Here is a 14,458-nt window from a genome sequence, read left to right on the forward strand (position 1 = left end):
TAAAAACAAATAATTTCTAGTCAATGACTTAATAACCACAAACAACCTAGATTTTTTGCTTCTAAATGAAACGTGGCTAGAAGAGAGCTGCAGTGCAACAGTCCTCAATGAAACAGCCCCTCCTAACTTTACTTTTATGGGTGTCTGCAGAGCAGTCAGGAGAGGTGGGGGTGTTGCTGCTCTTTTTAAAGATGTCTATCAATGTAAGCAAGTATCATTTGATGACTATTTGTCTCTCGAATATCTGGGCATTGTGCTAAAAGGTGCTCCACACATCCTGCTTATCATTCTTTACAGGCCTCCAAAATACTCTCCAGCCTTTATTGAGGACTTTACAGAGCTGTTATCAGCAATCTCCTCTGAGTATGACTGTTTTGCTATTGCTGGGGATTTTAACATTCACATTAACAATGCTGAATCATGTACAACAAAATATCTCATGACTGTTCTTAACACTTTTGATTTGACACAACATGTACATGGACCCACACACAATCGTGGACACACTCTAGATTTACTTATCAGTAAGGGTCTAAACATTTCATCGATAGTTATTAAGGATGTAGCACTGTTCGATCATTTCTGTATTTTCTTTGATATATCAATCTCTCCTGCCATTGAAACTAGATCTGTCTCTGTCAAAAAGAGATGCTTAAATGAGAACACTAGTGTGCTGTTTATGAAGGCTATGTCTCTAACACCAAGCATATCTGCAGACTCTGTTGATTTTCTCCTTGAATCTTTTAACTCAAAAGTTAAGAGTGTAATTGATGATATTGCTCCTGTGAAAGTCAGGAAAAAGAGTGGCAAACAAAATGCACCTTGGAGAAACACAACAGCAGTGCAATTAATGAAAAGACAATGCAGGAAATCTGAACACATGTGGTGAAAGACAAAATGTTTCGGTTACATATGGTAACCCTCGTTCCCTGAAGGAGGGAACGGAGACATACGTCGGACGTAACCGACGAATTGGGATCACTTCAGGGAGCCCCTATCAGCTTCGAGATATAGAGAACGGGCCAATGGCCATTGGCATGCAAGATTTGCATCTCGTGCTCTGCCCCGCACCGCGGGTATAAACAGGAAGCAAGAGCAACACGCAGTTGTTTTTCACTGAGGAGCCGAACTCAGTGGCTCAGTACTGCAGTGATGGTACAGCAACTGTGGCGACGGGACGTACGTCTCAGTTCCCTCCTTCAGGGAACGAGGGTTACCATATGTAACCGAGACGTTCCCTTTCAGTCGGTCACGTTCGACGTACGTCGGATGTAACCGACGAATTGGGACCCTTGGAAAATACCACAGTTACTACCACTTCCAGCGCCCAGCGAAGAGCCCCTCAGACCCCGTCTGTATCGGGCGGGAAAACTCACGCAGGGAGAGTCACACTGCTGTTCGACAAGACCCATTCAGCAGACCTTTATTGGATAACGCTGGGAAAGCGTGCCCGGAGGGACGCTGCAGAAGCCACATCATGCCCGGGGGGAGTTACCATGTGTAGAATACACGTATGGACTGGCCTTGGGCAGTGCAACATACGGAGGTCCCAGGGGTGGCCCCGGCCAAGTTTACGGCGAGGGAACAACACTGTACTGGGACGGCAGAGGAGCCTCTGCCGAGGGAAAGACACAAGCTCGCCGTAGGGAGCTGTACCGTGGAAGAATACACATACGGGACCGCCGTGGGGGGTCACAACATATGGAACCCAGTCTAACACAAGTTCCACCAATGCATACGAGTGTTTAACCTGGCGTCGGATATTCCATCACATCCGACTGCCGCAGGTTGCGGAGGACTCGACAGAGTTCGCCTATCCCTAGGGGAACTCGACTGGAGCAGAATAAGCGCACGTATCCGTTCCATGGGGAAGGGAATGCCGCAGCAAGCCGACACTAGAACGGGCACTCCGGTGTTACTGACTATGGGAAGCGAGCACACAGGAAGCTACCGGCTCTACACGCAGACTATAAAACCTAGCGAACGTGTTAGGTGTCACCCAGCCCGCAGCTCCGAAGGCAGCGTTTGCAGGCTCACCACCTGGTCCCGGAAGGGAGTGGTGGGAACCTTGGGTACGTATCCAGACCGGGGTCTCAGGATTACATGAGAGTTACCAGGCCCGAATTCCAGGCACGATTCGTCGACCCAAAATGCCTGCAGGTCCCCTACCCTCTTGATAGAGGCCAATGCCATCAGGAGTACTGTTTTTAGTGACAGAACTTTTAACACAGCCGACAGCAAAGGCTTAAAGGGCGCCCTCTGCAGTGCGGTAAGCACCAGAGTTAAGTTCCAAGAGGGTATAGAGGGAGGGCGAGGCGGATTTAGTCTCCTCGCCCCCCTCAGGAACCTGACGATCAGGTCGTGCTTACCTAAGGACTTTCCGTCTACTAAGTCTTGATTAGGGGCGATAGCGGCAACATATGCCTTGTGGGTGGCGGGAGACAGCCTTCGCTCCAACCCGCTCTGTAGAAAGGAAAGCACCGAGCTGATCGTACACCTTCGGGGGTCTTCTCGGCGAGAAGAGCACCAGTCGACGAACAGGTTCCACTTCAACGCGTACAGCCGTCTCGTAGAGGGAGCTCTAGCGGAAGAGATGGTGTCTACCACGTTCTGTGGCAGGCCACCTAGAACCTCCGCGTCCCGTCCAGGGACCAGACATGGAGTCTCCACAGGTCCGGACGCGGGTGCCAGAGGGTGCCCCGTCTCTGAGTCAGGAGGTCCTTCCTCAGAGGAATGGGCCAAGGAGGTACTGTCGCGGGGAGCATTAGTTCCGGGAACCAAGTCCGGTTGGGCAAATACGGAGCCACCACCAGGACCTGCTCATCCGCGGGTGCCCCGAAAGTCACTGCTGGGCGCCCGTGAGCGGGACCAGCAGCTTCTTCCAGAAGCACCACCGGCAGAGGAGCTTGTGAGGGATCAGGGGCCCGTGGAGGCTCGCTCTGCAGATTTGCCCTGAACGTAATCCTCAGATCACCCCGGGCATCCATCGAAGTAGGCCAATCCTGCTGGGCAGGGATAGTACTAGATCGAGGTATGCGGAGGGGGACTCCACCTTCCCGAAGGTAGGCGAGTCTCGATCTAAGCTCCGAGATAGTCATGTTCCCGCAGTAGGAACATGAACTATCCACAAACGCTGCCTTAGCGTGCTGAACGGCCAAACACGTGAGACAGCGGTTGTGACCGTCAACGGGTGAGAGGGAACGACCGCATCCAGAAACGCACGGTGGAATGACATCTTGAAAAAGACGTGTTGCTCTTTTTGTGAGGAAACGCTCTTTAAAGAATGTGCTGCAGCACCCAGGGAGACTGCGGCAACACACAGGAGATTTTGTGCAGCCTATGTTTGCACTAAAGACCACGCCCTCACCGAACCAACTGGTTTGCTGTGAGAACAGCAGTTGTTTTTACACACAAAGCAGCGGAGCACGCGGCCCCGCTGATATGTGCCGTTGATCGCCAACACGAGCGTCCTCTTCGTTCTCCAGTCTTCTTTGCAGAATACTCTTAAACTCTTGCTGATACAGCAGTCTCGTCTTCGTAATAACGCCTGTTCGGCTCCGAAGTGAATGACAACTGCGTGTTGCTCTCGCTTCCTGTTTATACCCGCAGTGCGGGGCGGAGCGCGAGATGCAAATCTCGCATGCCAATGGCCATTGGCCCGTTCTCTATATCTCGAAGCTGATAGGGGCTCCCTGAAGTGATCCCAATTCGTCGGTTATGTCCGACGTACGTCGAACGTGACCGACTGAAAGAGAACTTGTAGTCCATTATAACATCTATAAAGACAGTCTTCATGCTTTCAATGTGGAACTAGGCAAAGCTAGACAGACCTTCTTTTCAAATATTATAAACAGAAACATTAACAATATGTGCGCTCTTTTTGCTACTGTAGAGAGACTAAAGGCCAATATATACTTCTGCGTCGTAGCTACGCCGTAGGGTGTGTGATACGCGCGTACCCTACACCGCACCCAGACGCGCACCTCTCCAAAAATGTAACAACGCGTCAATTCTACGCGGACCGCCAGCGCTGTGATTGGTCTGCAGAACCCCTCCCTCAGGTCAACAAATAAATAAATAAAAAATCCAGAAATGGGATGATAGTTCCTTACGTCTGCTATAACACAATATTTTGTAGTCCAGCTATTCTTTATGCTAGTAAATAAATACATAGATTCGCTGAGTATAGTTTATTTATTTTCTCATTAAAACCAAAGATGTTAATCAGTAATTGTATATCAAGAACAGGGACACATTAGGGTGCATTTAGTGAAGAAAGTCTCCACAACAGCAATCGATTGCTCTAGCCACCGCTAGTGAAAACAGCGGCCACGAGCTCTGCATGATTTCACAAACGCATTCCAGCGCCAGATCGCCTTATTTAACTTTACTAATCAACTAGAGATGCTTAATTTATATTAGATACAACAACTCAAGCTGCAAGAAAAGCCGCTCTCTCGCTGCTGCTGATATTCCGACATGAATGTACACATTCTACACAACAAGCTGCTTCTTCTTCGGCTGTTGTCTTGATTACACCATCATGCCCAAGGACACTGCCTACTAGCGTCTACAATGTGGAATTGCACATTGACGCGGACAACAGCGCAGAAGTATAAATTCTCACGACGGCGTCGGGTACGCACGTAGCCTACGGCGTACACAACGGCATACACTCGACGCAGAAGTATAAATTGGCCTTAACAAACCCCCCGAGTCACATTCCCAATGAAATGCTCTCAGACAGCAAATGTAGTGAGTTTGCTTCCTTCTTCTCTGAGAAAATCAATAATATCAGAAAGACGATTAGCACATCCTTGAGTTGCTCTGGGGTGAGTCAGATCGGACCACAACCTCAGAAAGTTACTATGACTGATTTCGAAGCAATTGATGGTAAAATTTTAGAAGAAACGGTACAGCACCTTAAAACATCAACCTGCGCCCTTGACACACTCCCCACTTCTTTTTTCAAAAGTGTGTTTAACTGTTTAGCAGATCTCCTAGAAGTGGTAAACTCCTCACTTCTTTCTGGGACTTTTCCAAACTCCCTTAAAACCACAGTAGTTTAGCCTCTCCTGAAAAAGAGAAATCTGGATAACTCCATATTGAGCAATTACAGACCAATCTCAAATCTCCCCTTCATAGGCAAGATCATTGAAAAAGTTGTTTGCAGTCAGCTGAACAAATTCTTGAGCTCAAACGGATACTTTGACAGTTTTCAATCTGGTTTCCAACCGCATCACAGCACAGAGACAGCGCTCATAAAGATAAAAATGATATTCGCCTCAATACAGATATAGGCAAAACATAAATTCTGGTACTACTTGACCTCAGTGCTGCATTCGACACTGTTGACCACAACATACTTCTTGACAGGCTAGAAAATTGGGTTGGGCTTTCTGGGATGGTCCTTAAATGGTTCACGTCATACTTAGAAGGGAGAGGTTATTATGTGAGTATAGGTTACCATAAGTCTGAGTGCACATCCATGACAAGCGGAGTCCCACAAGGGTCAATTCTTGCACCACTCCTATTCAACCTGTATATGCTGCCACTGAGCCAAATAATGAAAAATAACAAAATTGCTTACCACAGCTATGCTGACGACACCCAGATCTACTTAGCCCTATCACCTAATGACTACAGCCCCATTGACTCTCTGTGCAAATGCATTGATGAAGTTAACAGTTGGATGTGCCAAAACTTTCTTCAGTTAAACAAAGACAAAACTGAATTCACTATATTTGGAAACAAAGATGAAATTCTCAAGGTGAACGCATATCTTGAGGCTAAAGGTCTTATAACAAAAAATCAAGTCAGGAATCTGATGTTTGATTTTGGAGTCAGACCTGAGTTTCAGTAGTCATGTCAAAGCAATAACTAAATCAGCTTACTATCATCTGAAAAATATTGCAAGAATTAGATGCTTTGTTTCCAGGCAAGACATAGAGAAACTCGTTCATGCTTTTATCACCAGCAGGTTGGACTATTGTAATGGTCTTCTCACTGGCCTTCACAAAAAGACCCTTAGACAGCTGCAGCTCATACGCTGCTGCCAGGATTCTGAGCAGAACCATAAAATATGAATATATCACACCAGTCCTCAGGTCTTTACACTGGCTTCCAGTTACATTTAGGATCGATTTTAAAGTACTATTACTTGTATATAAATCACTCAATGACCTGGGACCAAAATACATTGCAGATATGCTGATAAAGTACAAACCCAACAGATCACTCAGATCATCAGGATCAAGTCAATTAGAAATACCAAGGGTTCACTCAAAGCAAGGAGAGTCTGCTTTTAGCTATTATGCCAGCCGTAGCTGGAACCAGCTTCCTGAACAGATCAGATGTGCTCCAACAGTAGCCACTTTCAAATCCAGACTAAAAACACATCTGTTTAGCTGTGCATTTACTGAATGAGCACTGCGCCACTGTACGTCCGACTGATTGCACCTTATCTTATGCATTTACTGAATGAGCTCTGTGCTTTGTCCAAACTGCTTGCACTTCAATTTATGTTTCAATTTAACCCTGTTTTTATTTTTAGTTTTAATTATGCTTTTTATTTTTATTTTATTCACAAATGAATATTTTAATTTCATTTCTGTGTAAAGCACTTTGAATTGCCACTGTGCATGAAATATGCTATACAAATAAACTTGCCTTGCCTTGCATAATGAATGAGCTTCAGGTAGGCCTATGTGACAGAGAGCAACAGAGCAAAGGAAATATATATTTTTTGTAGTTTATTTTATTTGGAATGTAGTCAACAAAGGCCTATTTTATTTTAAATGATCAAAAGATTTGACTACACTGCAAAAAATGCTCTTCTTATTAGATATTTTTTCTTGTTTCCAGTCCAAATATTAAAAATTCTTAAATCAAGAGTAATTTACTAGATAAGTAAAAATGGGTGGGGTCCAAATGAAGTGAGTTTTTGCTTAAAACAATCTATATTGTCTGCCACAACAATGTATGATTTATTAAACCATAATTTATGATTTATTACACCAATTTATTATAACACAACAATCAATGAGATTAAAACCAGGTTTATATAACAAGTCAAATGTTTTAAATAACCTTACGTGATCTCATTTGGCTTTGGGTCAAAAAATCAGACAGAAAATATATCATTTTACAATATTCTGCATAATTATAAAAGCTCGAATAGCATTGCATTATAAATATAATCTATTATGACAACACCCAACATGGTATAAATAACACAGATAAGCCATATATTGTCGTGATTGTGTGTTTATTATCTTCAAACGTGTCTATCTGCATGTTATAGCGATCTCTGGAAGCTGTTTATGTCAGGGAGATTGTCACATGGTATCTTCTTCGTCTACCGTATATGGACTACGGAGCGCCCTTCGGCTGCCAGTATGAACTGAAAACACCAACACAGAGAATCCAGGGCTCATAATGATTACATCTGCGATTGAATAAATAACACTTCTCTGTATAGAAATTTGACACAGACATATGAGAATCTATCAATATTTCTCCTAATCTGCACACTTTTGAACTAAAAGCCCTGAGGGATGTTGTTTTGTCGTGAGTCTTCATGATGAGAATAGAGGAGTTTTTTATGAATGAGATCAGCTGATGCTCATATTACAATCAAAGGTACCGACGCGGTTTTCATATTCATAACTCCTGACACATATTAACAAATTACGGTCACTATATGACTTTGAGAATAAAACAGAGGTCAAAAATGGAAGCTTGAGTCTTAGATCTTTTAAATGATGTATAGTTTGTCAAGGTAATTACTTACATCTGACAGTAATTTTGAGCTAATTTAAACAAAGAAAGCTTCAGTGCGTCCTCGTGCAGGTTTTTGGGTTTAATATTCACAGATGCTTACAGAGTAAACTTAGCCTACTTAAACACAGCGGTGGAATCCGTTGCTTTCAGAAAAGAACAGTTTTTCATGGAGAATTATTCCAGGATTATTAAACACGTCTCAAAACGATGTAGATGAAGTAGGAATGCAGTACTTGATGTGTTTGTTTGAGTTGATGTGTGTGTGGGCGTTGGCTCCGGAGCTTCAGTATTTGAATCTCAATAGAATGTGTACTCCGTGGGCGTGGGCGCATTAGTGTATAATTAGCCGCTCAGGAACGACTAACATCTCTCTGCTTTTAAACAGATTACATAAACACAGTATATTTGATTTTGATTTGGTTTACAGTGTTTAAAACCTGACATTTCAGCGTTTCTTTAGACATATGTCTCATGTTTGTGAGACAAGTATTCACTAAGCTAGAGGTCATTTTCTGAAGACTATCTCAATGAACGTCTTTGACAGAGAGGCTGCAGATCGCGCATCATGTTTGTTTTCTTTATTTTGCAAAAAGCGCAACAATTTGTTTTTATTGTGACTGTACACAAAAAATAGAAACTTAACAGATTACAATGATGTATAACACTTGCTTGAATGATAAAAAAAATAGTTATTTGAGTCTCTTTGGCACTGATAAGAAAAAAAGCGAGCCGATCGTGCCGGCTCGAGAGGGTTAAATCCAGGGAATTGGCTTGATGAAACATTAATTAAAATTAAGATACAATTTATACAAAATGAAATTCACTTTAAATAAAGGCTTTCTACAAAACAAAACTTAATGAAGTGGTCAAAATCATGTCTGACCCACTCCATGTCTCCCGACATATTGCTCATCTTATGATGTTTCCTTTCTTACTCATGGGGTTCACTTTACATAATCAACGTAGATGAAATAAAAAAATAACATTAGGCTATAATATTTAAACATAAATATGAAACTAAATACGTTTTAATGGCTACAACAAGTAGCCTATTATACACAAAATGTTTTACTGGTAAGCTACTGTATTTATAGCATCAGAGCAGAAATGTGCGAACAAAAGCTTTATTGATGTAACACTAGGCTATTTTACAGTAAACACTTCATAATCTGTCCAAAACAGGCCAAAAAAACTTGTCTAAACAGTTGTACGTCTATGACATTTTATGTTGCAGCAAGACTAATATTTGAACAGTCTTTTTGCAGTTTAATATTCACAGACAGTAACAGAATATACTTACCTCACAATCATCGGCTGAGTCTGTTGCTCTTAGAAATAAACAGCTTTTCTTCTGAGGTAAATTATTCTAGGATTATTCCTTACCGCGTCTCAAAACCATGTACATGCTCTAAACTTGATTTGTTTTTTCGAGTTGATGTGGGCTGGGATACTCGCATGAACCGCATCAGTATTTGACTTTCAAAAGAATGCGCACTCCGTGGGCGCGACCGCATTAACCCTTAATGGAGAGGCTGGCGAACGACATCTCTCTCTTTTCAAACAGATTACAGAAACAGAAAATATTTGTTTTCGATTTGATTTACAATATTTAAAACCTGACATTTCAATGTTTCTTTAGACATATGTCTCATGTTTGTATGACTTAGTATTCACTATGTTACAGTTCATTTTCTGAAGAGTATCAGATTGGACTTGACAGAGAGGCTGCGGATTGCGCATCATGTTTGTTTTCTTTATTTTGCAAAAAGCACAACATTTTGTTTTTATTGTGAGTAGACACAAATAAAAATATAAACATAACAGATTATAATGATGTATAACACTTGCCTGATTGACCAAAATCGACGGAGTATTTTGAGTCTCTTTCACACTGATAAGGAAAAAAAACAAGGTTAAGGTTAGCACTACACAACCATGGTTAACACTACACAACCATGGGGGATCCAGACACTTCCAGTGCAGTAGCGTTGATATTCTCATTCCCATTAGCATGATAAAACACAGCATCGAGTTTAGATTTTGATAGGGAATGTCTGTTACTTGACTGTAACCTTATTTCCTGAAAAAGTGGGAACGAAGTGCTGCTCCTCATTGCCGTACTGTAGGCATGCCTGGTCGTCTCTTAAGACAAAGTTATAACCCGGGGGCACGTCTGTTTCATGTATATTTATAGCCTGTCACAAGCTCGCATTCCAATGACGTCACCATCAGAGGTTATTTAGGCCAAGTTCTTGGCGAGTTTGCCATACGTTCTTCACAACCGGTCGAACAAAGAATGTTCTTATTAGCATCATTCCAGTTTTTTCAGGGAACAGGGTTACAGTCAAGTAACCCACAACGAACTAGACAAAAGTTTGTAAAATAAACACACGATGTCTATGGAAGCAACAATGTTAATCCTTTAGATTTAATTTGACAATGTGTTTTATTTATATTAGATACACTCTGTGTATGTAATTATGAAGTTTACTCAATTCTTTTTCTAGTTTATCAGCCACTCGCTTTCATGTCTTTCCGGAGAATTGGTAGTGCGTGTTGTAAATCTAACAACTCTGATTCTGAATTGCAGCGGCACCCATCACCCGTTATAGATAAACTAACATCATTAGACTATAAACTGGTGTTTAAATGACTAAATATATTTACTTGCACAAAGGCCAATTTGAGAATGGAAATATCAGATCTTTCATGATATAGTTAACAAGTTTGGAAATGTTTCAAATAAAAAAAGGAAAATTAAATAAAATCAATAGTCTATATGTGATGTGTCGCCATGGAAATAAGACATAAAAATGCAAGGCGATCACTGCAAACCCAATCCCCCCCCCCCCCCCCCCCCCTCACTGGTGCCCCCTCAAAAATACTTAGTGCATAACTCCCCTGCCAGTAATGGATGAATGGTTTCCTACTCAAGATTGTTTTTTTCTGGTTGAATGTGTTGAAATATGAAATATTTCGTATCCTTATGTATGAAATACTTCATATTATAAAATTAAAATTGGGTAAGTATGAACATAAAACATAAAAGCAAGTATGAACCGTACAGATGAGAAAAAAAATGCATTGAGGAGATTTTAAGCATGAAATCATGAAAGAGGTTAAAAAATAAACATAATTTTAATAATTTGGGGGAAAAGAATCAGCAAAAAGGCAAATATCTAATTGTGTCTTGAACCTTTTGATTTTCTTTAGTTCATCGGCTTGGCCAGAGAAAGCTGCACGTCTTCGTTCAGTTGTGTCTAATGTGCTGCCACTTGATGTACACCAATCCTGCCCATTATCACCAGGGTTCTTGCCCCCTTCTGGAGCTGACTGTCTGGTTTCATCTTTCTGCCTTGAGAGTGTAAGCCATGACTTGCTTTCCTTCGCCAATGCCTTAGGCCACATCTCCAGCCTGCTTAAAAAAGGTGGATACCTCCTACTTATTGGTGCCCTGGGAGAGAGCTTCTACATGGGTGCGCCAGGTCTGTACATCCCTGTGGTCCCTCTGGATGAGTCTCAGGTCTGTGCCAGCCTGAAAGCCAGTGGATATGAGTTGTTGCAGCTTTCTATTTACCACCTGCCACCAGACATGAAGGTGGGGGTAGATGATGTCACTGGTGTGTTCTTTGCAAAAGCTAAGAAAGCATAACATTTTTAGTTGAAGAATACATTAATTGGAAAGGTAGGGAATTAATGTATGTTCTTTGTAATGCTTAACTTACTGTTTATAATGATTATAACTTCTTTATAATGCTTCACTTACTGTGATTAAAAGATATTAAAAATGTGCTGTTTGGTTTCCCTCGTTGAAAATTCAGCTCACAGCTAAATTCACCTCATTCATTGCAGCTAAACTCGACAAAAGTCCCTTTCAGAATTCTGCATTTTAAAGATAATTTTGTAAAATCCAAATAAGCTTTACAGATCTTTATTGAAAATAATTTAAATTATGTTTTTCAGGCTTTTTCAGTGAGCCATAAACATTTATTGCACATGCACCCATGGAACACTCCTTCTTAAGACACTAACAGTTTTTACAACAGGCAGAAGACAATTAAGGTCACAATTACAATAACTTAGGACACTAAAGATGATGCTTACGTGGCGAAGTGCTAATCCCTCTAAGGGAGCTACGTCTCAATTTGGTATACGTTAATCAGGGAGGGGAGTTATCCATACAGGTAACCCACCCCTAGAGGGTAGGCGTAAGCCACACCTCCATTAATAACCGTCTACGCCACCCCGGGGGCTCAAATACCAGGGAATTGCCCTTTCACCAAAACAACACTTAAGGCACACAAGTTCGATTACGGCTGAGTCAAGACATGAGACAAATGGAATACACAAATATATAAAACTTTATTGTATCAGCAAAATGAATCAAATAATAAATCAAATCAATTGAATTAAACCAAATCTGAACCCGATCAAATAATGAAGGAAATAAAGAGTCAAATCAAATTAATCAATTGATGGAGCAAATAATGAATCAAGTAAAACAATAAATCAAATGAGGAATCAAATCAAATAATGATTCAAATCAAAAAGCTGAATCAAACAATGACTCAAATAAATCAAATAAAGATTGAATCAAACAATGAATCAAATCAAATGATGAATCAAATTAAACCAAATAATGAATAATAAACAAATCAAAACAATATTTTAATGCACGTATACCTCCACTCCAGGGTTGGGGACCCAGCTTTCCTATTCTCTGAAAGAAACACAGCAAAACACACGCACACACACACACACACCAAAGTGTCGAACACTGCAGGCGGAAAGTACCGCCACCAAAGAGAGGGAAAGACTCGTCCCTCGCACGGAGCAGATCGCTGGTAACCTCAACTCCTGGAGAGAAAGCAAAACTAACATTAAATCAAACAAAACACTTTTATAAAATGAACCAGTGACCACTTTGCCACCCGAAACGAAATATAACAAACAAAATCAAAACAAAAAGGAACAGTTCAGCACAACGGCTCATACAACCAATAAGTTACTCTGAAATTGTTCATGAAGAAAGAAAAAAAAAGAAATAAATAAACAAAACGTTCAAATAAATAAACCACTTAATTCCAATACAAGATAAAACACAGAACACCGTGAGCACTGCTGGAAGGTCATCCCAATTGCTTCAAAACTCATCAACGAGGCAATGTACAGGATCTACGTTAACGTTAGTTGAATTATATTACGTTGCGGCCATCCAAACTACCACTTGGCTGATACTCAGCGTCTGTCGCTGAAACCACCGGCAAGGGTAACAGTCTGAAGCAGGCCCGATTCTGTAGCACTCAATAATTCACCGGCGTTAAACCACCGATCTGGCTGCCGGTCATACACGGTTCCGCGTCACAAGGTCGTCTGCACCACTTTGCTGCACGGAAAGCGGTACGCCCATATACGAGCGTAAAGCTGCCGAAGTCCTCACGATAAACCCACTGCAACGTCTGTGTCTCGGCCTCTAACCACGTGGTTAACGGTTCGAATATCCCACGTTACCCGGGAAACGCCAAGCCACTAAAATCCAGTACAAATCATAGTTTGCAACAGTGCCCCAGGATTCCTCAGTCCACACGCACAAACACTCCCGCGCCACGCCAGAAGTCCGATGACGTCACTCGTGACCGTGAAACGCACACACCCTAAGCGCCAACCACTGCCTTTATAGATCAAATAAACCATGTGAGCCAAAACCAACCTCTAAAGAAAAGCACCATTGGCTACACTTAGGATAGTGTTACAGTGACAGGACAGCTGATCGTACCATGTTTAACCATATGTCTCCCCAGATGTGTTTGAGAACTTGCAAATGCCTTGGTAGAAGAGTGGGGTAACATCTTACAGAAAGAACTAGCAAATCTGGTGCAGTCCATGAGGATATGTGTGTACTGTAGTACTTAAAGCAGCTAGTGGCCACACCAGACACTGACTTTTATTTTTGACCCTCCCTTCATTCAGGGACTCATTACATTTCTGTTTGTCAAATGTCTTTGAAACTTAATTCAATGTATGTCTCAGTTGTTGAATATTTTGGTTCATACAAATATTTACATGTGAAGACATTTGCTGGAAATAAAAGCAGTTGAAAGGGAGGATGCTTCTGTTTTTTTTTTTTATGATGAGTTTTTGTATTGTCAGTCTCTTGAATATCATACATGACAGTTCATTAACCATTTAATGAATTATTTATGCACCACATTCACCACACCAATTTTGAAATCTCGAAAACAATCCCTCTAGCGCCACCACCTGTCCAAAGTTTGACTCATATTTTTGCTAATAACTTTTGAACCCTAAGGGCTAGAAACAAAATTCTGCATTTTTTCCTCTGATTCCTTGGCTCAAGCCAATTCGATTGCACCCAATGGCGTCATCTTCCGTCATAATAATTTTCCCGCCATCTTAAAATACCTTTAATTGCTCATTGTTGCAGTTGGTCTAACCCTCCCAGCCATGTTGGCATGTCTTGACTTCTTCTTTGCGCTTGGCCCCGTTAATGGCTGCTCGCAGCTATATTTATATTTACATCCATCTGGGCTTTTAGTCAAAAAGTGTGCTCATTCGGATACCATTTACATTTACATTTAGTCATTTAGCAGACGCTTTTATCCAAAGCGACTTACACATGAGAGCAATAGAAGCAACTAGAACAGTCAAGGGCAAC

At 41.6% G+C, this 14,458-nt stretch overlaps 1 protein-coding gene across 1 annotated transcript in view; it reads left to right on the forward strand.

The window, feature by feature from the left end:
* pnmt (phenylethanolamine N-methyltransferase) overlaps nt 1-13,885 on the forward strand; it is a 61,596-nt gene extending 47,711 nt beyond the window's left edge. The window contains exon 3 of the mRNA XM_079845931.1: nt 10,996-13,885. Within this exon, the coding sequence (XP_079702057.1) occupies nt 10,996-11,434 (439 nt within the window). The 3' untranslated portion in view covers nt 11,435-13,885. The remainder of the gene's footprint in view (nt 1-10,995) is intronic.
* Nucleotides 13,886-14,458: the final 573 nt, after the last annotated feature.

This window comes from Gobio gobio, assembly GCF_949357685.1.
Source record: "Gobio gobio genome assembly, chromosome: 20".
Classification (NCBI taxonomy): domain Eukaryota; kingdom Metazoa; phylum Chordata; class Actinopteri; order Cypriniformes; family Gobionidae; genus Gobio; species Gobio gobio.